At 43.4% G+C, this 22037-nt stretch overlaps 1 protein-coding gene across 3 annotated transcripts in view; it reads right to left on the minus strand.

Moving 5' to 3' along the window:
• Positions 1 to 22037, minus strand: part of FAT3 (FAT atypical cadherin 3) — a 563032-nt gene that overhangs the window by 87671 nt on the left and 453324 nt on the right. For all 3 annotated transcript variants that reach the window (XM_036859223.1, XM_036859224.1, XM_036859222.1), the window contains exons 8-12: positions 21065 to 21275; positions 12162 to 16235; positions 7453 to 7649; positions 6279 to 6432; positions 3756 to 3989 (exon numbers count right to left, since the gene is read on the minus strand). In XM_036859223.1, coding sequence (XP_036715118.1) covers positions 3756 to 3989; positions 6279 to 6432; positions 7453 to 7649; positions 12162 to 16235; positions 21065 to 21275 — 4870 coding nt within the window. The remainder of the gene's footprint in view (positions 1 to 3755; positions 3990 to 6278; positions 6433 to 7452; positions 7650 to 12161; positions 16236 to 21064; positions 21276 to 22037) is intronic.

The raw sequence follows: 22037 nt of genomic DNA on the forward strand, positions 1-22037 counted from the left end.
TTGTATTTTTTCTGCGGTTTATAGTGACTTAGTATATACTGCAGCCAAATGCTGTTGAAATCGTTTGTAACTTTAGGTAAAGGAATATGCTTAACAAAAGAAGTTTCATGAACCAAATAGCCCTGTCATTTTTACAAATGGAACCAATGTTCTTCATTAGGGTCAGAAACCAATTAGACCACTTGGATGGATCTCAAAGGAATGATGCTGAGTGAAAAAGGCCATTTTCAAAAGGTGACAAACTACACAATTCCATTTAAATAACATTTGTGAAATAACAAAATTATAGATACGGAGATTAGTGGTTGCCAGGGGTTAGAGACTGGGAAGGAAGTGTGTGGAGGAGGTGTGTGTGGTGGTTACATGAAGCTGCACAGGTGATAGAACTGCATAGAACCACACACACACACAACTACACACAACCACACACACACACCCACACACCACACACACACACACACACAACCACACACACACAACCACCCACACAACCACCCACACACAACCACCCACCCACACAACCACCCCCCACACACACAACCACACACACACAACCACACACACACACAACCACACACACACACAACCACACACACACAAAATCACACACACACACAACCACACACACACACACAACCACACACACACACAACCACACACACACAAAATCACACACACACACAACCACACACACACACACACACACACACGCACCTGTGCCAAAATCTGAGTGTACTACAGTTATGCAAGATTACCATCTTTGGGAGAAAGGGTTGGGTGAAAAGTACATGCCACCTCCTGTACATTTTTGTTTTTGGCAACTTCCTGTGAACCTATGATTATTTCAAAATTAAAAGTTATGTAAAAATCAGACATTTCCTTGTCTCTTTAGAGAGGGGCCTATGAAGTCAGGTGGTAACATAAGTAAGTGAGATGGCTGGGGATTGGGAGGGTGAGAACTGGCTGGTATCAAGGAGGCAGCTGCTGTTAGGCTCCTACCATGGTGGGACTGTGCACCTGGAATTGCTGAGTCTTCTGAGTGCTGTTTTTAGAAAATGTCAGAAACTGAAAATTCAAATAAATATCTCTTGACTTTTATTGACAATTAATTCAAACTTTTTGGAACACTGTATGTAAGCCAAACTAAAGATACTTGAGGGCTGGATTCAGTCTTAACGATTCATGTGCAAACTCAGCTTCAGGCCAGAGGCTGAGTTTGGCCACCAGATGATTCGCCCACTCCACAAACTGGTCATCTCAGTATGCGGCTCACGCTCCTCTGTGCTGCCTTACAGAAGACAGAGAAATGGGGAATCAGGCTGCTAATGAAAATGGCATGAGCCCCCAGTCACTGATGCCCGGGACTCTGGAGAATGTGGGTTTGACCCTGGAATCCCCCTGCAGGCTCTGACCGAGACCTTCACACCCACCTTCTCAGCATGGTGCCTGGAAATAGCAGGTGCTCAGCTTGCCTTTTTAGAGGTGTTCATTTGTTCTTCCCCGGCTGTCTTAGTTTTTATTTTTTTTAAAGCTAAATGAGTTCTACAAAAACTGAGAATATGACCCAGAATCTGGAATCCTATGCTCTGGTTTTCCGGAAGCAAATACGATAGCCTGGTGAACACATCTTATATGAGCAGCACTCATAACCTCCGTGTCTGTTGGAAGCTCTGAGCGTTAAGCTAATTTTTTGCTAATTAGTGCAAATGAGCAGAGGGAGGTGCTGATAAGGTCGTTATTCTGGGTTTGGTCTTTGAAAGGCTTTATCATCTCTGTCCTGCTAATGCCCAGAGTCTGGTCAACCCTTCTTCTCCAACTGCCAACCCGGACAGCTGACTCAGAAGAAGTGAGAAGGACGGAGCTAACTGCACACCCTCCAGCACAACCACATCTGTGAGTCAACAACCTCTCCCCACCTCCACTGTCTGAAACATCATGTGCACTGATCAGACACCCTCTGTGTTCAATCTCTAGTACATAGAGCATACCCAGTTCCTTTAGGAAGGAGGTGAGTAGAAAAACTCCAATTTTTTAAAATTGAAATTTTAATTTAAATTAAAAAATTTTTAGATCTTAAAATTTCATCTCTGGCACCATTACACATTCTGAGAGTCAAAATTAAATTATTGATGATTCATTTGCATGATTTCTGTCCTTTTTCCCCAAAAGTCTGCTATCAAGAGTCCACAGAGGGGCTTCCCTGGTGGCGCAGTGGTGGAGAATCTGCCTGCCAATGCAGGGGACACGGGTTCGAGCCCTGGTCTGGGAAGATCCCACATGCCGCGGAGCGACTAGGTCCGTGAGCCACAACTACTGAGCCTGCGCGTCTGGAGCCTGTGCTCCGCAGCAAGAGAGGCCGCGATAGTGAGAGGCCTGCGCACCGCGATGAAGAGTAGCCCCCGCTTGCCACAACTAGAGAAAGCCCTCGCACAGAAACGAAGACCCAACATAGCAATCAATCAATCAATAAATCTTCTAAAAAAAAAAGGAGTCCACAGAATGTTTTCCAATCCTCATTTAAAAAAGAGTATTTGTAAGTATTACATAATTATAAATCAATAGAAGAGTCTTTTCTGGAATTCCCTGGTGGTCCAGTGGTTAGGACTCGGCGCTTTCACTGCCAAGGGCCCGGTCGGGGAGCTAAGATCCCATAAGCCACGTGGCACAGCCAAAAAGAAAAGAGTCTTTTCCTGTTTATCTTTTTTTTTTTTACCATGCTTTACAATATGCAGATTTTTAAAGGGTTGGTTCTCAGCCTCAAAAATTATGCTAATGAGGTAAGAACAATAATTCATAGTGTAGCCACTAATTTCTCTAAGGGGAAATATGCAGAGACCCTGGGCTCTACATTTGTTTTCAACTAATTATCATGTATTTACTTTTCCATTAGTCCAATAATTTTTCTTTCGATTCACAATTAAGCAATAAGACCCTGAATTATATAAAGGCCTGTTTAGCATAACAGACACACCCCATCATTCCCCAGTCCCCTGATTTACAGCTCTTAAAATGCACAACCAAGAGGCTGTCTATATGCCCTTTCGTATTTAGATTCCATCATGCAGTCACCTCAATAACTTATGCATTCTCAGAAGGACTACCTAGCAATTAACTCCGGTCTTTTCTAACTCACCATCTCATTATGTAAAGTGGATTGGAACACAAACTTTATTAGCAACTTTCAATTCTAATTCCTTCTTATCGCCCACACCCACACCCCTCCTAGTAATGTCAGTTTATATGAGCAAAATACTCTGGAAAACGGCAGTTAAAAAAAATCCACATTGGCCTGGCAGCACATTTAGTAATTGGTCTTTGCACTATGGGGTACCACCGTAAATCAAGATTGCCGTATTTCAGCTAAAGCATGGGCTGCAATTCTTTATAGAAATGGAAATGAATTCTCCCTACCACACAACACAGCATTTTAACTATGTTCAGGAGGAATGGGCAAGTAAGAAAGCTGTTATTTTTATTGTAAAGGTTAAAAAAAAATGCAAACCCCAAGCTCTTTGTTAAAAGGTAAAGGAATTCATAGTATCGCTTCTTCAAATCCTAGAAAGAGGCGGGAAGACGCCTTGCAGAGTTCTCTTGTGCCTATGAAGTGTGTCAGCGGAAGAGCTGGAATGTGGTTTAATGTACTTGTTTTCATGGTAAGGAGCCAAGGTGGGCTGATGAAACTAAAGGACGGGTAGCACCTAAAGATGTGTCAAATGTACAAAGAGCGAGGCATCCCATCGGTGCAGCTGACTTACCGACATCGGGATCTACTGCTTGAACTCTGGTCAACAGAGCCTTGGTGGCTGTGTTCTCATAGACACAGGCGTGATAGTGGTCGGACGAAAACACTGGGGGGTTATCGTTCACATCCTCCAGGATCAGATGGACGTCAGACTGGCAGAACCTGCCACCCCCGTCGGTGGCCCTGGCGATGAGGCTGTACGCAGGGACCCTCTCCCGGTCCAACAGAGCCAAGGTTTTTAACTCACCTGTGAAAATAAATGGCCTAGCTTTTCAAAAACTGTCTTTCTTTGAAGAGCAGAGAATCAATTATTGTGCATACAGAATCCCCAGTACAGGAAGGATCGCTGACATTTGGCTCCAGCGCCTCATGCTTTGAAAAATCGAGCAAGTTCAATTTTTTTAAGCATCAGGGAAAAAGTGACGGGATTCTGGACGCAACAAAAAACCAACTGTATGACCTTCAGATGAATTAATCCCACTGTGAAGCCTCTTGTTTCAAGGGTTCCTTCTCTTGGCAGCATGGAGGAGCTCCATACCTCTTTAAACCTCTCAAGAACTGCCCTGGAGATCAGCCTTGTTTCCGGATTTTCTCCAGAAAAAGCATGAAGAATGGACCCGTATCCTTAGTTCTCTGACGGTCAATCAGGTCAATGATTTGTAAACTCAGAAGGGGCAGTCTGTCTGCTTCCAGATATTTAACGTTTTTTTTTTACCCCATCTTTTAGAGAAAAACAGTCAAAACAGGCTGGCTTTAGCAGAAAGAGGTCATGAAGGAGTCCTACTGTGCCAGGCGAACCCCACTTGCTGGAGAGTGGTAGGGCCTGTGATTGCTGGGGGAGGGTTCCAGTGGGGGGTTATCTGAGAAGCTTAAAGCAGCAGCCCTTTGGCAACCAACATGGAGGGAGGTTATGTCTGTATTTTAATCACTCGGATAGCTGTACTGGTCCTGAGTGTCAGCCCCTGTGGGGATTTTGTTATTCTTGTTACCTAAATTTCAATGGATAATGGCAATAAGCACAATGACAGACCTGAATAAATACTGTTTGGTGAAAAGTAGGACTCATGAAATATTATTATGTGCTCTTAATAAAATTAGTAGATGTCATTGGGACAAAGCCATCTATACTTATAAAGCTGTTCCTCTTATGGCTTCCTGACTGCAGCCAGTTCTCAAATCTAGCCTGGATCATTTTCCCCTTCTCCAAAACACCCAGTGGTTTTTCAGTTGGGCATTCAAGACCCTCCAAAATCTGACCTAAAGTTATTTTTCCACCACTTTTCTCACGAGCCATTCTGTGGCTCCTCTGACCAGTGACAATGTTGTACACAGCTTTCCCTGGATGTGCAATGCTCTCTGCCCACGCTGCCCCCGTGACCGGCAGTGTCTTGCTTTAGCTCCTAGAATCCTGGCTCAGTTCAAATGCCAGCTCTGCTTTAAAAGTTTCTCCTTCCCTCTTATCAGAATATTAGCTACTTCTTCCTCTGTGCCCAGATATATCTCTCCTGATATCTCTCCTGGGCACTCATTCTGTCTTTCACTATTATTGTTGTTATTTCTGTTATTATTAGTATTGACTTACAGCTCTGTCTTCTCCACTGGGTTACAATATCCCTTGGGGATGCTTTGTTTGGCTCATCTTGGAATCGAACACAAATATCCCATAAAGTACTTTTAGGTCTAGTAGTTAATAAATGTTACCTATTCAATAAAAAATTGCCAGGCCTCTTTAGCCAAGTAGCGTATTGTTATGTAGCTAAGCCCTTCCCAGTAAGATGCACCGGACATGGGAGAGGGCTAGGCAGGAGGCAGAACCTTCTGGAGACTCAGAAATTAGCTATTGTTCATTATGACGAACACAACACTGGAAATATGCAAATTATTCAATCTTTACACTTCATTTAAAAATTGTCAATGGATGGGCCATCCAATACACAACACTGAGATAATTTACCTCCATAGAAAATGCTATATTTCCATTATCTATGGCCTTCAATGTGGGCATCTGCCTTTAGTGTACATAACCTTTCACCTTATAAATTTTACCTCCACATGTAAGCAAGTCTGAGGACTCATAGCTTTGGAGAAACTAGACAGGAATGATGAATAAAAACCAGACAAGTATGTTAATAAGCATAGGGACCCAAAAGGGATTTCCACAGGGCAAAACTCTCCTTACTATGCACCGCTGTCTGGTTCGCATGGAAACTTGCATTTGTGATAGAATTCTATTTATACTATTTATAGGTCAGCTGCTTTAACTCATGGATATGAGAAAGTGGAGAAGCAAACAGACACATCTGATTACTTGGTGCTGCTAAATGTAGGTAAAGTCAGGGCAAGTTTTATAGGCCAAATGAGGTTTCTGTCCTCCAAACACCATGTCCTACTAGTATTTCTTAAGAGTCCAAGATAGCAGGGCATCATATCAAGGCTCCTGTCTACTAACTACCCCCTAGTGATAAGACCATGTGAGAGTTTAACTTCTCTCATGGGTTAACAATGGCATTTACCCAAAGAATAAATTTCGCCTTACCACTTTGTGGATCTAGAAAAAATTCATTGTTTCCAGATCCATAGAGTGAGTATCGTATATCTCCATTGGATCCAATATCAGCATCCTTGGCACTGACCTTCAGGATGATTTTGTTCGATGGAATGTCTTCGGGAAATAATGCTGTATATGCAACCTAGGCAAAGGTAAAGAAAAGTCATTAAATCATTAGTATCTGTGGGGCAGTTGCCATATTTAGCATTATAAATGATTTCTTTAAAAATGCATTCGCATAATTTATCTTCACCTATGTTCTTCCTCTACCACAGAATCATCTTATACCATATGATGAAACAGAGACTATCTCTTGCCCTGCCCCTCCCATGCTCATCATCAACAACTACTGATTGGGCACCTACTATGTGCTAGGTACCACTGAGATGCTAGAAGTACAACGGAGAAGAAAACAGACAAATAATCCCCACCCCTGTGGAACCATGACCCACATCACATATCGATCATGCTACTCTTAATCCTTGGGACCCTTCAACTCTTTAAAGAGCCACTACTAACATCTGGCATTAGTATGAGAGACTAAATCTATTTGCTACACTTTTCTGAGCTAAAGAGCACCAATATTGTCTCTCAATCCACATGTAAGGAAAAGGTAAATGAAGGGTGATTTAACTTTGGTAAGAAAGGAAATAAAATCAATGACTGGCACCTTGCATTCGCTGTCACGCTTTGAACTGTGGTGGAAAGGCCACTTCATAAGGGGTCTGGAGACCCAGCTTCATTACCAACGTTGCTACCAACCAGCTGTGTAACCTTATACAAAAAAAGTAATTCATACTTCTGAGTGGTCCATTCTTCTTTTATGAAATCGGTGATTCAGACAGAAAAATTCCTAGTGTCCTTTATGAGTCCTTAAAAATGATTTAATTTTGAGACTCCTGGTTTTATTTTTTTGTTTGTTTGATTTTTTTGGTGGGCAGAATTAGGTACTGATCTTGCTAACTATACTGTTTTCATGTTTATAATATTTCATCCTAGAGTCCACCTCTAACCCTCTTATATCCATTTGGAGTTCATTAATTAAGGAGATAAGATGAGAAAGCAGCCTGGCCTTAAGGAGAAAAGTGAAATGGGTTTTGACTTAATTTTAGATAAGCAGAGTAAAAAGCAGTGATATATCCGACACAGCTGCAAATCTCACCTGATCACACACTGGGCTGTTGTCATTCACATCACTGACAGTCACTTCCACCATGGCCTGAGTGACAAAGAGCCCATCAGTGGCGGTGATATTGAGGAAGTAAATGTCTTGTTCTTCTCTATCTAGAGGTCTCTTCACGTAGACCTTCCATTCACTCTGCACCAGGCCCAGGGCAAACCTTCCTCGGGGGTTCCCTCCTGTGGTGGAAGAAGAGTTTTTGAAGATGTGAAATGAAAAGCTTTGATCTCCACCTACAGCGAGAGGCCTGGGTGGGGTCATTCAGGTGCCTCTCAAACTGCATCGTTTACGATGCTGAAAAGAAATTGACACTCACTTCCTTTTGACTCTCCTGCAACAAAGCATGATATTTATATGTTTGGCTTGTGTGGAAAGTAAAACAGTAACTTTCCAAGAGAAGAAAATGGACTTAGAGAAGCTGGAGATGATCTCTTGTTTAGTTCCCCTTAAGGACAATCAAATTCAAGCTGTGAACAATCAATCTTCTTATCGGGCTGATACAACTGTCTTTCTGCTTCGTCTCAAGAGAGGATGTAATACACTATAGCTCTTGTTACCAAGACAATTTCATTAGCCGTTGGTTGATTATGCAATCAAGGAAAGGCAGTCAGTTCTATTAAGGAATCTTTTAATGAAGGCTTTATCATACAGCAGCTCTTCTTATAAGGACTGAAGTTTGGGGAAGAAAAGTTTGTGTGACAGAGGAAGACCCATTAGGATTAAATAGCCCCAGTGCAGGGTCATTGAAGGAACCGTTCAAAGATAAGCACTGCAATTAGATCAAATTTAACACAGTGAAGCTGGTGAAAATGGAAGAAACGTAGAAAAGCTGGAGTGGAACCGCTTTTGATGAGGCTGAAACACTGAATGTAGTCTCCAGCAATATTACTTTCCCACATCACTGAATTACAGGGAGACAAAAGCAGCTTGGAGGAAGGAAGAAGAAAACCACCTTGACCTTCCAAACCTGAAGGGGGAAATAATGTCATCTCAAACACGGAGGAAGACTGGACGAGACAACTGGCAAGAAGTCCGGAATCCAGTTAGATCATTGCTGTCTCGTTTGTTTGGGCATTCACACGTATTTGTCACCTGCTCTGGGCCAGGCACCGTGCCAGGCAGTGGGGCTTCAGCAGTGGACAAAAGTGACAAAAATCCCTGCTCTCGTGGTGGAGCTCACTTTCTGATGGGAAAGACTGACAATAAACAAATAAATAAGGAAAGCCTACTGCCTGCTGGGTGCTGCTTCACTGGAAAAGTGGAGCCATCTCACCTTCTTACAACGAATCTTTAAAAGAACAGACGGGCTCCCCTGGTGGCGCAGTGGTTGAGAGTCTGCCTGCCGGTGTGGGGAACACGGGTTCGGGCCCTGGTCTGGGAGGATCCCGCGTGCCGCGGAGCGACTAAGCCCGTGCGCCACAACTACTGAGCCTGCGCGTCTGGAGCCTGTGCTCCGCAACAAGAGAGGCCGCGATAGTGAGAGGCCCGCGCACCGCGATGAAGAGTGGTGCCCGCTCGCCGCAACTGGAGAGGGCCCACGCGCAGAAACGAAGACCCAACACAGCCGTAAAAAAAAAAAAAAAGAAAAAAAAAATATATATAAAAGAACAGAGGGCAAACCCACGGTCCTGCCGGAGGGACTGAGTGAGAAGTAGTGGGACTTTGAGCGTCAGACTGCACTCTGGATGTAAGGCATGGGGGGCGGGGGGGGGGGACGGACATCCAGGGGCTCAGCAGTGTGGACCAACTGTAACCAAGCAGGACCCTATGAGGCCTTCCTGGAATAGACCTCTACCTGCCTTTTGTCTGTAGGAAAACTTTAATCAAAGAATAAATTCAATCAGAGAAGTGAGAAAATGCAGAAAGAAAGGAAAACAGTCAAGCGAGACAAAATAATAAAACTTTAGCCATTAAACAAAGTCAAGGCCTTTATTCTTCCTCAAGGGCTATAGGTAATATTCTGAGCCATGCCCTTTGAGCTGTTTTGCAGATACTGAATCCTCCACCAGGTAGAAGAATTTAACTGTGTGCTGCCCACCAGCACGTAGACCCCAGACCGGTTGGAACCAGGAGGTTGATGATGCCGACTCCCCATTACCTCACCACCAGCCAATCAGAATGTCCACGAGCTGATCACGCCCTGCTCCTTGAACACTAGACGACTCTTCAGTACCCTCTCCAGGGTGGGACACACAGGCTTGAGGGTATTAGCCCGCTGTGGCCCCCTCTGCCTGGCAAAGCAATAAAGCGATTTCTTTCTACTTCACCCAAAACTCTGTCTCCAAGATTTAATCTGACACCAGTGCACAGAGGCCAAACTTTGGCAACACAACGACAGGATAAATGGACCATACTGGGCAGACAGTGCAGAGAAGGTGAGGGCCGCACATTTCTCTAGGGCAGTGGTTCTCAACTGACGGCGGCTGTGCGCAAACCCCCGGGACATTTGTCAGCATCTAGAGACATTTCTGAATGTCACATCAGGGGTCATGCTGGTGGTGGTGCTACTGGATTCTAGTGGATAGAAACCAGAGGTGCTGGTAATCATCCTACAATGCCACAACAGAGACTTATCCAGCCCTCAGTGCCAATAATGTTGAGGCTGAGAAACATGCTCTGGTGAGGCACGGGGTCCTCCATCGAAAATCACTTTCCTCTACCACTGGCTAGGATTCAATTATACTTCAGTTGAATATGATTTCAGCATGCACAAATGTAACCTCTCTATTAAATGCTTCTGGTGCAGGCCCACACTGCTCTTTTGCGAAATAAAATGATTAATCGTCCTCTGTTTATCAGTGGCAGCACAGCCAAGTTGTGTGACATCAAGAGCAAAAGTTAAATCTAATAAAAATCTGTTGGTGGTTGGCTCGGCTAATAGTAACAGTAGCTTGAAGCTACTCTGTTCTCATTACTTTGGTAAAGTCAGTGGGATGGTCCCTTAAACCATCCACTGAGAATTCAGAGACGATGTGTAAATAATTAAAGCTGATTATTTAACCATTCTTCCAAATAGAAAAGTATCCCTCAGAATACCTAAGAAGGGCTTTCCTGGTGGTGCAGTGGTTAAGAATCTGCCTGCCAATGCAGGGGACACGGGTTCGAGCCCTGGTCTGGGAAGATCCCACATGCCGCGGAAACTAAGCCTGCGCACCACAACTACTGAGCCTGCGCTCTAGAGCCTGCGAGCCACAACTACTGAGCCCGCGAGCCACAACTACTGGAGCCCGCATGTCTAGAGCCCGTGCTCCGCAACAAGGGAAGCCACCGCAATGAGAAGCCTGCACCCTGCAATGAAGAGTAGCCCCTGCTCGCCACAACTAGAGAAAGCCCGTGCGCAGCCAAAAATAAATAAATAAAAATTTTTTAAAAACTTAAAAAAAAAAGAATGCCTAAGAAGCTTTTTGTCTGAAACCAAATGCAAATAAATCAAAGTTGATGCTTTACTCACCTTTCTTTCCTTACCACTATCACTCATGTCTTTACTGCAGAAACATACATTTCAATGAAAAAAAAAAACCACAATGAACGGTATCAGACAAAGCACAAATGCATTAAGACCCTTAAACAGAAAACAGCACCAAGAAAACAGTTCCATAAAGAAAAAGAGTAGTGCTCTGGTGGGGAGGTGTTGTGGTCCCGAGCAATGACACATATGCTCTTCTGTGGATCTTATTCTGCAGTGATTAATTAACTTTCCCACTAACGTACTTAAGCAGATTCTGTGCCCTGAGGGCATTCTAATTAATTCATTTTTCACTTTGAATAATGTAGTTTTTCTAAAGGGAGGCCACCTGACTACGAGTATGGATGGATTCTTTAAAATCTTTTGGCACTTTGCTTATGTTCTGCCTTTGAATGTCACAACATCAAAATATTAGCTTTAAAACCCCCAAATAGTTTTTAGGAAGACTGCTCCCACACCACCAACCCTCTCCTCTTTGCAGTTTAAGGCCAGTCACCCCCAGAAAGCTATTCCTGATCAGTGACACCCCTTCTTCACTCTGACATGAGATCCTCTGCTCCTTAGAGTAATGGTGACGTTTTTTGTGCACTCTGGGTGACCTCATTTGTCTATCTTGGCTTTCCTATTGAACTGCTATTTACTATCTGGAAAGACAGAAAAGGGATCCAAGAAAATTGTGATGTCAGAAGACATACCCTTTGACTTGGAGTTATAATTTAACATTTTTCAGCAAAAGGTCGAACCATGCCCTCTGATTTGTATATGTGTGTGTTGTGTGTGTGCACGCATCTGAGTTTTTACTACCAGGGAAGACTTGTAAGTAAAGCTATTTATTTTTCTTACCGCTACAAAAAGTACGAGAAAGGAATATACTTAAAAAAACATACATTCCCCCACCCCCAATCAAAAAGAGCTGTTATTTTCATTTCTTCCACTGAGATATTTGGCTGGACTCTTTTTTAAATGATAAAAATTGACTCAAGGACTGGGTACCAATCTGGGTAGTCTGTCATAGGCAAAACAATGAACTCCAAACTAAGGCTGAGTTAGTAACAACTAAAAAACTGACGCTACTCAGATATTTTCCTCAGCCCCAGAGAGGTAAGATAACTTCTCAAACTCTCATCTCATCTTCCTTCTTCTCTCCTACTCTTACCCCTCTGCCACCTTCCATCTTTCTTTAGAAAGCAGAGCACATAGTGAAAACCAAGGGTGACAGACTTACCTGTAATATGATAGCTCACTTGTCGATTGATGTCAGAAGAGTCTCTGTCCCATGTGCTGAGGACAGCTACCACCTCGCCCGGAGGGTCGCTCTCCTTCACGTTCCCTCGGTACACCTCGTGGGCAAAGACCGGAGCGTTGTCATTTATATCCGTCACCCTGACAGAGACCAATGCTGTGGAAGAAAGAGAGAAGGCCTCCCCGAGGTCGGAGGCCACCACGGAGAAGGTGAACGTGGGGTCTGTCTCGTGATCCAGGTCTCTCAAGGTACTGATCCAGCCTGTGTTGCTGTCAATGTTGAACACTTCCATCACCTTTTCAGGTTGGGAATCTGAGTGGAGGGAGTAGGTGACCTGCCCGTTGGCTCCCCAGTCCATATCGATGGCTCTCACCTGCGTGAGTTTGGTGCCCACAGGCATCCCTTCCATGATGATCGTCTCATAGCTTGAAGTTTCAAAGACTGGCTTGTTGTCATTCAGATCCAGTACCTTGATGTCTACATCCACCGTGAACACAATGTCTACCTTGTCCAGGGGTATAGTGGCTGCTACTTTGAAGTGGAAAGCTGGGCTGATCTCATGGTCAAGACGTTTGTCCAGCTTGATTGTGCCTGTTTCCTGTTCTATGATGAAGACAGCTCCTTTGTTATTTTCCAGGCGCTCCCCGTTAACTGTGCTGAACTTGACTTTCTGAGTGGGCAAAATCCTCAGGGTGTCCACCGTGCTCCCAATGGCTGTATCTTCTGAAATGGTGAAGGAATACTGAGACTGGGTGAAGGACGGCAAGAATGTTTCAGGGGGTAAGACGTGGATGTAGACGGGGATGAGGGAATGCTTCACCGGAATGCCCCCATCCACTGCTTTGACAAAGAAGGACAGCACTGTGTTTTTCAGCTGGTTAAAATGGCCCTTTGTGACCATCCAGCCATTGTCAGGATCAATTTCCAGGAGGTCAGCCACTGAGACCGAGGCCTCGCTATAGAGGGAATAAGTAATCCTTGCATTCGCTCCATCGTCTGGATCCATGGCTTGAACCTGAGTGACCAGGTGACCCCGTCCGACATCTGCCCTGACGCTGGCTCTGTATTCCACTGTCATGAACTGGGGGGCATTGTCATTTTCATCCACCACAATCACCCTCACGGTGCAGAAAGTTGTTCTCCCCCCACCATCAAGGGCCCTCAAAAAAATACTGATGTCTCCTTCCAGAGGGTTTTCCCGGTCGAGCCTTTCTGTTGTGATGACCTGTCCATTGCCATCTATGAGGAATCGATCCTTAGCAAAGTCATTGATGATGGCGTAGCTGACCTGCCCATATGTCCCTGGATCCCCATCTGTGGCTCGAACGTGAATTACCTTTGTCCCAGCGGCCGTGTTCTCTCTCACCTCAGCTACATAGGTGCTTTGCGAAAAGGCAGGGCTGTACAGGTTGGCCCCGAGGACCCTGATATGCACCTGGGCAGTGCTAGTGAACAGCCCATCAGAGACGGACACATTGAGACTGTACAGAGGCTCCATCCGCTGCTTCCGGTGGTTGAAGAGCGTGATGACGCCACTCTTGCTGTCCATCAGAAAGCTCGTCCGGTCATTCCCAGATAAAATGCTGTATTCCAACCGGTCAAAATCAGAGCTGTCTGCATCGGAGGCTTGCACACAAGTTACAAAATGGCCCCGGGGGGCTAATTCACTCACATATGACTCATAAATGAGCTGATTAAAGACTGGAGGGTTGTCATTTACATCCGAGATGTAGATATGAACCAGGACCTCGCTGCTCAGTGATGGGAAGCCGTTATCTGTGGCTCTGACTTTCAAAGTGCAGTGTTGCACTAACTCATGGTCCAGCATCCGCGCTGTCAGGATTAAGCCACTTGCGCTGTCTATGTGAAAATAATCCGTGCTGTTGTAAGTATCCTGGACAATCTGATAATGGACCATTTTATTGTTTTCTGAGTCTGCATCTGTAGAGACAACTTGTAAAACAGGTGTCCCAATGAGAGAAGCTTCTGATAATGTGGTATTGTACGTGGGTTGATCAAAAATAGGGGGGTTGTCATTTACATCATTAAGTAGCAAGTCAACAGTGACTTCAGCCCTGGCCCCAGTAAGAGCGTCACTGGCTCTTACTGTCAACTTGTAAACAGATGTAATTTCATAATCCAAAGGGCTAATGACTTTCAGGACCCCAGTGTCAAAGTCAATGTTAAATTGTTTATAAAGATCCCCATCAATAATGATGTATATGATGCCCTGGCCTTCTGGGCTGGTGGCGTTGATGCTTAGAATGGGGGTGTTGACGCTGATGTCTTCGTTGATGGATGCTGTATAAAAGGGCTTATCAAACACAGGCATTGCTTTGTTGACAATAGTGATGGGAAGTTCCACGGATGTGGACAAAGAGGGTTTTCCACCATCTTTGGCTAGGATGGTGACTTCATACTCAATGTTGGACAAGTCAGAGTTGAAAGCTTCTTTTAAAATAACTTTCCCTGAATTAGGGTTAATTTCAAAGTGGCCATAGTCATCCTGTAAGAGGTAGGTCACTTCTCCATTTGCACCTTTGTCTTTGTCAATGGCTGTCACTCGGTAAATCAGGGTGCCAGGCTCAGCATCAACTTGCACAGCAGCGTAGTAAGGGAGGCCCACAAAGACTGGAGAATTGTCGTTTATGTCTTCGATGTTAACCCTGACCACCACCCTTGCCACCCGCAGATGGTCTAGCTCTCGTCTGGCTTCCACAACCAGCTCATATAACTCTTGTTCTTCACGGTCAAAGGGGACTCCGGTGGTCTGAATGACCCCTGAGGTAGATTTTATCTTGAACTTATTTCCTGGGTTTAAGATGCTGTATTTTAAGGGCTCATTAAGGCGATTTCCCACTGCATTGACAATAGCAACTTTGGTTATGTTCGTGTTGTTCTCTGAGATGGAGGTGGAGTAAAAGCTTTGTGTAAAGTGGAGGCCGCTGTCCATGGCTTCTTTAACCAAGATGGTGACCATGGAAGTACTATAGAACTTTCCATCAGACACCTTAACTATCAGCATGTAGTGATCTTTGGAGAGGTTGTTGTTTTTAATAGTGAGCACTCCACTATTTGAGTCAATTAAAAAATGATCCAAGCTACCTTCCATTAGGCTGTACGTCAGTTCTGGGGGCACCTCGGAGTCAGGATCTGTGGCACTAACTTTCAGAACCTCCACTCCGACATAGGTAGGTAGAAGTAAGACAGTCTCAAACACAGCCTGAGTGAACACAGGTGGGTTGTCATTCACATCTGTCACTTCTATGTTGACTTCAACGGGACTCTCTGCCGTCAGCTGGGGGCTACCACTGTCTCTCACATGCACATGAAAATGGAAATGGGCGATGGTTTCATGGTCCAGGTTGGAGATTGTTCTGATCGCACCTGTGCTGGAGTCCACCGTGAAGAACTTCTTGGCCGTGGACTCAACAATCTGATACACAAGCAGAGCATTCCGATTGCCGTCGGCATCTGTAGCCCGAATCACCAGCGGGCTGTTGTCCAAGCTCCTGACGATGCTATTGATGGGGGCTGCCTCGCTTAGGCTACCCGAATACTGAGAAAAGAGAAAAACTGGCGCATTATCATTTTCATCAACAACCTGAATATTGACTGTGACGTTGGAAGCCATTCCTGCCATGTTGGTGGCCTGGACAATGAGCTGATAAGAGGAGGTACGCTCGTAATCCAGTGCCTTCCGTGTGGTGATGACTCCAGAATAGGGATTTATGGTGAAAATCCCATCAACGTTTCCATCTTTGACTTCATAAATGAGGGTGGATTGACTGATGGCAGAGATTAGAATGACTGATGTTCCAATATCAACATTTTCATTTACTTCTGCTTGGTAGTCTTTGTGAGTGAACTTGGGGTGAGAATTATCAGACATGGTGACAGAAATTCGCACAATCGCGGTGGCAGACATCGGCGGGGAACCCTGATCCGTGACTTTGACTGACAGGACAAACTGACCCATTGTTGTCATGTCTGGCTCTTTAGAAACAGTGATGATGCCCAGGACTGGTTCTATCTTAAATGTGTTCCCAGTGTTCCCTACAATAGAAAAATCAACAGGGAAATGAGTTCAAGTGGGTCATTTTCTGAAGATTCACTCTTCATCTTAAGGCTACTTTACACAACATGGCAAACAGCAATTATTCATTTTCCCTCCACCTCATTCTGAAATAAAATGAGAGACTTCCCTTTTAGGGGTATTCAAAAGCAACTGAAATGAGTTTTCCAGTAAATTGTGAATTTCAGATCAGTATCTTCTTCATCCAGGTTAACAAGAACAAAAACACAGCTCTGTGTACATTCAAACTGGGAAATAGGAGAGTTTGTAGGAAAGACTTTCCTGCTTAGGATTTTCTTATTCCCAGACTGGGCTGGCACATGCCAATGACACTGATAAAAAGACTGAAACCAGTGCCATAATTCTGTGTTCTATGTTATAAGAAAGAGGGGTGTAGGGATTTCCTTGGTGGTGCAATGGTAAAGAATCCGCCTGCCAATGCAGGGGACACAGGTTCAGTCCCTGGTCCGGGAAGATCCCACATGCTGCGGAGCAACTAAGCCCATGCACCACAACTGAGCCTGTGCTCTAGAGCCCACGAGCCACAACTACTGAGCCCACGTGCCACAACTACTGAAGCCGATGCACCTAGAGCCCATGTTCTTCAACAAGAGAAGCCACTGCAATGAGAAGCCCATGCACCGCAACAAAGAGTAGTCCCCGCTCGCCACAACTAGACAAAGCCCACACACAGCAGCGAAGATCCAACGCAGCCAAAAATAAATAAATAAATTTAAAAAAAAAATAAAAAAGGAAGAGGGTTGTGGGAATCGCCTCACAACATTATCATATAGTCATTCGGTTTAAGACTCTCCCGAAGGTAAGCTTTGCTACGTGGAATTGGTATAGTTTCATACATATCATCAAAACCAACTTCATCCCAAACACTGCTTGGTGACGGGGGTTTGTTCAGGTATGGAGAATTCTTCTCAAGTCACCATTTGCTTTGTAAGCTGTGAGAATTTTTTCTGACTCGCCTTCTATTCTTCACTCCCCTACACCCCAACACACACATATGCACACACAGACATAAAAGTGGACACAAAATGTATAAGGCAGTTGTTCCATCTGTAACCATTCTATTTGCTCAATTTCTGAGACGTTTCTGATGATATAAGAAAGTGTTAAAAATCTGAAGCAGCACTGAAACCAAGAACTTGAGCACAATCCTTATGAAACTAAGAAACTGGCATCCCACTTTGACAAACCTGAAATGGGAAGGGCTGTGAACCGTGACACTGTGGAAAAGAGGAGGAGAGAATGGGGAACACAAAACTTGAAGAATGTAAACAATGTGTCTCACAGGTAGTGAACAGTGGGAAGCACCATTCCTCACCACGTTACTTTTTGCTTCTCTCATGAGGCTTTCCCATACTTCTCAAAGAACACATGCTTGTGTGTCTAGATTTTTTTACATCACAAGTTAAAAGTTTGGTTATTCAATTATATCTGAATTTTTCTTTCTTTTTGAAGTGCTATAGTATGGCAACATACAGAGAGTTTAAATGTCGTTATCATTAAGATAGGCTCCAGGATTGAGAGTGCAGTTAGACAATGTGTTTATTGAAATATACAATACATACAGCTATTTGCACACTTCTTACTACATACTTATTACCTAAACTTTTCCATGTCTGAAAACAAAAATGTCATGTTCATATAAAATCTATTTCTATAAGATGCTTGCTTATTTCTCAAGAGGGAGCAAGTCCAACAAAGAGATAAAGAATTTGATTCTAGACCTCAAATATGAATATTAAACAAAATTATCTTTGACGTCAGCAGGATATTTTACTTTGCCACCTGAACATGACCATTTTGTGGTGACAACAAGGTCAATGAGCTCATGAACAAACTTGCAAATTTTCAATAAATAGCACCGTGGAATTACATGTGATTCCAATGTTCGATTCATAGACCCTCACAAGGAGGCAGGAATCATTTCACTTTAGCATCTCAGGGGAGGAAAATATAGAGATACTTGAGTAATGGTCACCTTCCAGCAGTGGCACCAACATGCAACCCTGAATGATGAATGCCACATCCTCATTATGGTGTCCCATGTGGAGTTTTGAGGTGAGTTCTTTCTTACTCCAGGCTCGTACATACACAGCAAGATATATATGGCAGGGATGAAGGAAGGCCAGCTTCTGACCTTGAGTAGAGCTTCTCCACCCTGCTGTTCCATGGCTGCTGACCTGCTTGTTACCCCCTTCCAGGATTCTGTGCTCATACATCAGGTCCAGATGGGCTCTTTGCCTCTTTCCCCCTTCAATGCACTGTCCCATTTTCTTAGAATCCACTTCCTGTTTATTCTCTTCTTCTGTACTTAAATCTTTGGAAGCTAATCTCTGCTTGCTTTCTTGGAATCTATGACTTCTTATAGACTTTTGGCAACTGGGCAAAAGCTGTGCTGACCTTACTTATCATTATTAATCTGGTATACAGCACAGTGCCTGGCACAAATAAAAGGTGCTCAATAAATATTTGTTGAATGGTTGAGAGAGGTAGATCAAAAAAGAGGTTTAAGTCTCTATCTGTATATATCTTGGGGTCCAATATGCCCCCATCCTAACTCAACACTTTCTTAGTCCTGGTCTCTCCTGTACTGCCCAGTCTCAGAGTCACCCATGAGCCACTGTTGGTACCAAACATCGAACCTGAACTAAATATAAGACTCGAAGTTCTGCCCTTGAATTCCACCTCAGTCTTTCGGGCCAAAATGAAAAGGTTCAGTAGTTACTTTAGGCCAGGCAGGGGATAGGAAATGTATGGCCACCAGTAAACAGAGTAAAATCTTGCTTCTCTGAGGTTTTTGAGAGCACTTAAATAAAACATACACTTTATACGAATCTCTTGCTATTTGATTCAAAGTCCTGAACTATCTGGGATCTGCTTGTATCCTACCATGATCCGTGAAGAAACTTGACTTAACTAGACCCAGTCCAGGTCAAGTGTAGGTCTGTCTGTCCTGTAATTCTCATTAGCTTTTTACGCATCCAATCAAAGGTTATTTTTTGAGATACCAAGCATTCCTGTGGGTTTTCTGGAAACTCGAGTTTTCTATATAAAAGATGTTTTAAGGAAATAACTTTTCTCTCTAGTTTTAGCCAACTGTTGAAGAAATGACTGAGTCCTTTCTCTATGTTCAGCACCCGGCTATAGTCTGTGGAAACTGAAAGATAAGCGAGGCAGAATTTTCAGCTGGGTGGTAAATTACTCTTAAATTACTCTGAGACCCTCCAAATTTGGTTTCAAAATGTCTGGCTCTCTGAGAGGAGTATATGTAGTAGCCTTCATGACAAATATAAAAAGCAAGTACACACGCAGACAAATGCTTAGAAGATGTTAAGAAAAGTAGAAATAAAACCCTATATCAAAATGATTACAATGTCATGAAACAATGTATATGCATGAATGAATTACAAGAAAAGAAAAAATACATAAGATTAGGGGAAAACTATAGAACGGACATAAAGAGTTCTTGGGTTAGGTGACATTTCCTGTGGCATTATTTAAATATATGTATTTTAAAGTTTCCCTATATTATTTGTGAAACTAAAAGAACAAGGACTGTGTAAGGAAATAATTTAAATATCCTCTGATAAACAAGAGATGAAAAATAGCGTTTTAAAAAAGAATACTGTCAGGCTTTAGGCTAAAAGGAAATTCCATGGAAATCTGGAAAAGAAAGGGGTGAATTCTCTTGCGGTACCTGGCTTTCTGAACCAACATCTTTTCTTCTTTTTTGGTATAGAGTTTAGCACAGACTCATGTAAAATGTAGGTGCCTAATAAAGGAAATAGTTTCAGATTGTCATTGAATACGGGGGCTATTTTTAAAGAAAGTCATTGGCTTTTTTTCTAATATTTTTTAGTCCAGAACTGTCATTCTAGCATTCATATTTTAATTCAACCACTCACAAAAATGCTCCATATTTACATCAAGGGAAAGAAGCCTTTCCAGCGCTGGCATGAAAGGAAACAGCATTTGGCATTATGCATGACAGACATAATGTTGCAGACGTTTTGGGAATATGTGGCTTGAATATTCAAAAAAGACAGAACAGGGGAAAGGAAAATAGAGCAGATAAAGGATATTTGTAATTTTTAGGCTCGGAGTCCTGTCTTTGCTTGGACATTCATCTCTTCTGTCATAAATGTTTTCTAACTGTCCAACTGCAAACCATCAGGAAACTACGGTCTTGCTTTCTAGATACTAAAATTGATTTTTTAAAAAAATCTCAAATTTAACAACACGAGAATCTGCATTTATTTATCTGTCAGGTTAAGCAAGCAGTTCAGTACCTACCAACTGCTCTGCTACTCAGATCACCTTCAATGAAGTGAGTTTGTGCTAAACCTAACCCTAACCCTAGGAATTTCTGAAGCCCACAGCCCACAGCTCACCTATTGACAAGTAAGCATTGACCTTTAAGATTCAATTCACCAAAATCTCTGGCAGGCCTCAAATGATGGGAGGCTTTGGTTATTTTAGTCTGAGGCCACGGCTTGTTGACCCATCAGTAAAAGCCACCGAGTTTATTACACATTCTTCTCTCTTCTCCATTCCAGAAAAATCTGAGATTGAACACAGTAAAAGGAAACTCCTCCTTCGCTGTCAATGATGGAAAACATATTACTGAAATGCCAAGAACTTGATACACCATTGTTGTGCAAATAGGGCAGTTGCTTGGCCAAAAAATTCATCTGGAGACATTCCAGTGGTAACTATGTGAATTTTACATGGTGACAAATACTACTGAGGGTCCAATGCCATGCATGACACTGCAATCTGCACCAGCTCTCACCTGCTTCTATGGTATATATGAGTTCTGCATTTTCCCCTTTGTCTTTGTCCAGAGCCGTCACTTGCAGTACAGCTGATCCCAGAGCAGCCGATTCGAACACAGATGCTTCATACAGCGGGTTGGTAAAATAAGGGCTGTGATCATTAGCATCTTCCACGTTCACAATGACTCGGGCCAAGTTTCTTCGATAAGGAAACTCCTGATCTCTGACCTTTAGGCAAAATACAAGAAGCAGTAGGACTAAAATCTTTAAGTTGCAAAGAATTCACCTGGCTGTGCCTAAAGTGAAATCAAAATGAAATAATGCACAAAAACTGCTTGACCCAGTCCCAGGCCCAGAGTAGGTATTCAATAAGCAGTGCTATTATAAAGTGAGGACACTGATTGTGAACACAGTGAGAGCTGGGGCCACGCTGTCTTTATTGCTCAGCATTACGCCTGGCCTCTGGTCTGTGTTCAGTCTGTGCTTGTAGAACTGATGTCAGGATATCACAAACACAGCATTTTCCTTTGCCCACCCCTCACCCTCCACCCCCCGGAATTTGTGTATACAGTTGCTAACGGAATGGTGGATGGAGGCCCTTGTAAAGGGGAAACTAAAATGTGGAATTAATGAATGCAATGTAGCCATTGTCATTCATTCATTCATTCAACAAACATTTATTATCATCTATTATCTACCAAGTCCTAGGATTGACTCTTGTGGTTCAGCAGTGGATTAGATACAGTTCCTGACCTCAAGAACCCTATAGTTGACTGGGGAATCCAAACAAGTAAGTAGAAAGATACAAGGCCCAGAGGTAAGTGCCAGAATATGAGTAATTAGTAAGGATGTTAGCCTAGCTTGGAAGAGGTAACAAAAGCAAGTAGAAGTGGTAAAATGCTGTGGGGGGTGGGGGGGTGGGTGCATGGCATATATTTCAGGCAAGAAGAACCAACATGAATAAAGGTCCAGAACTAAGAGAGAACCCTG

Source organism: Balaenoptera musculus, chromosome 8, assembly GCF_009873245.2.
Source record: "Balaenoptera musculus isolate JJ_BM4_2016_0621 chromosome 8, mBalMus1.pri.v3, whole genome shotgun sequence".
Classification (NCBI taxonomy): domain Eukaryota; kingdom Metazoa; phylum Chordata; class Mammalia; order Artiodactyla; family Balaenopteridae; genus Balaenoptera; species Balaenoptera musculus.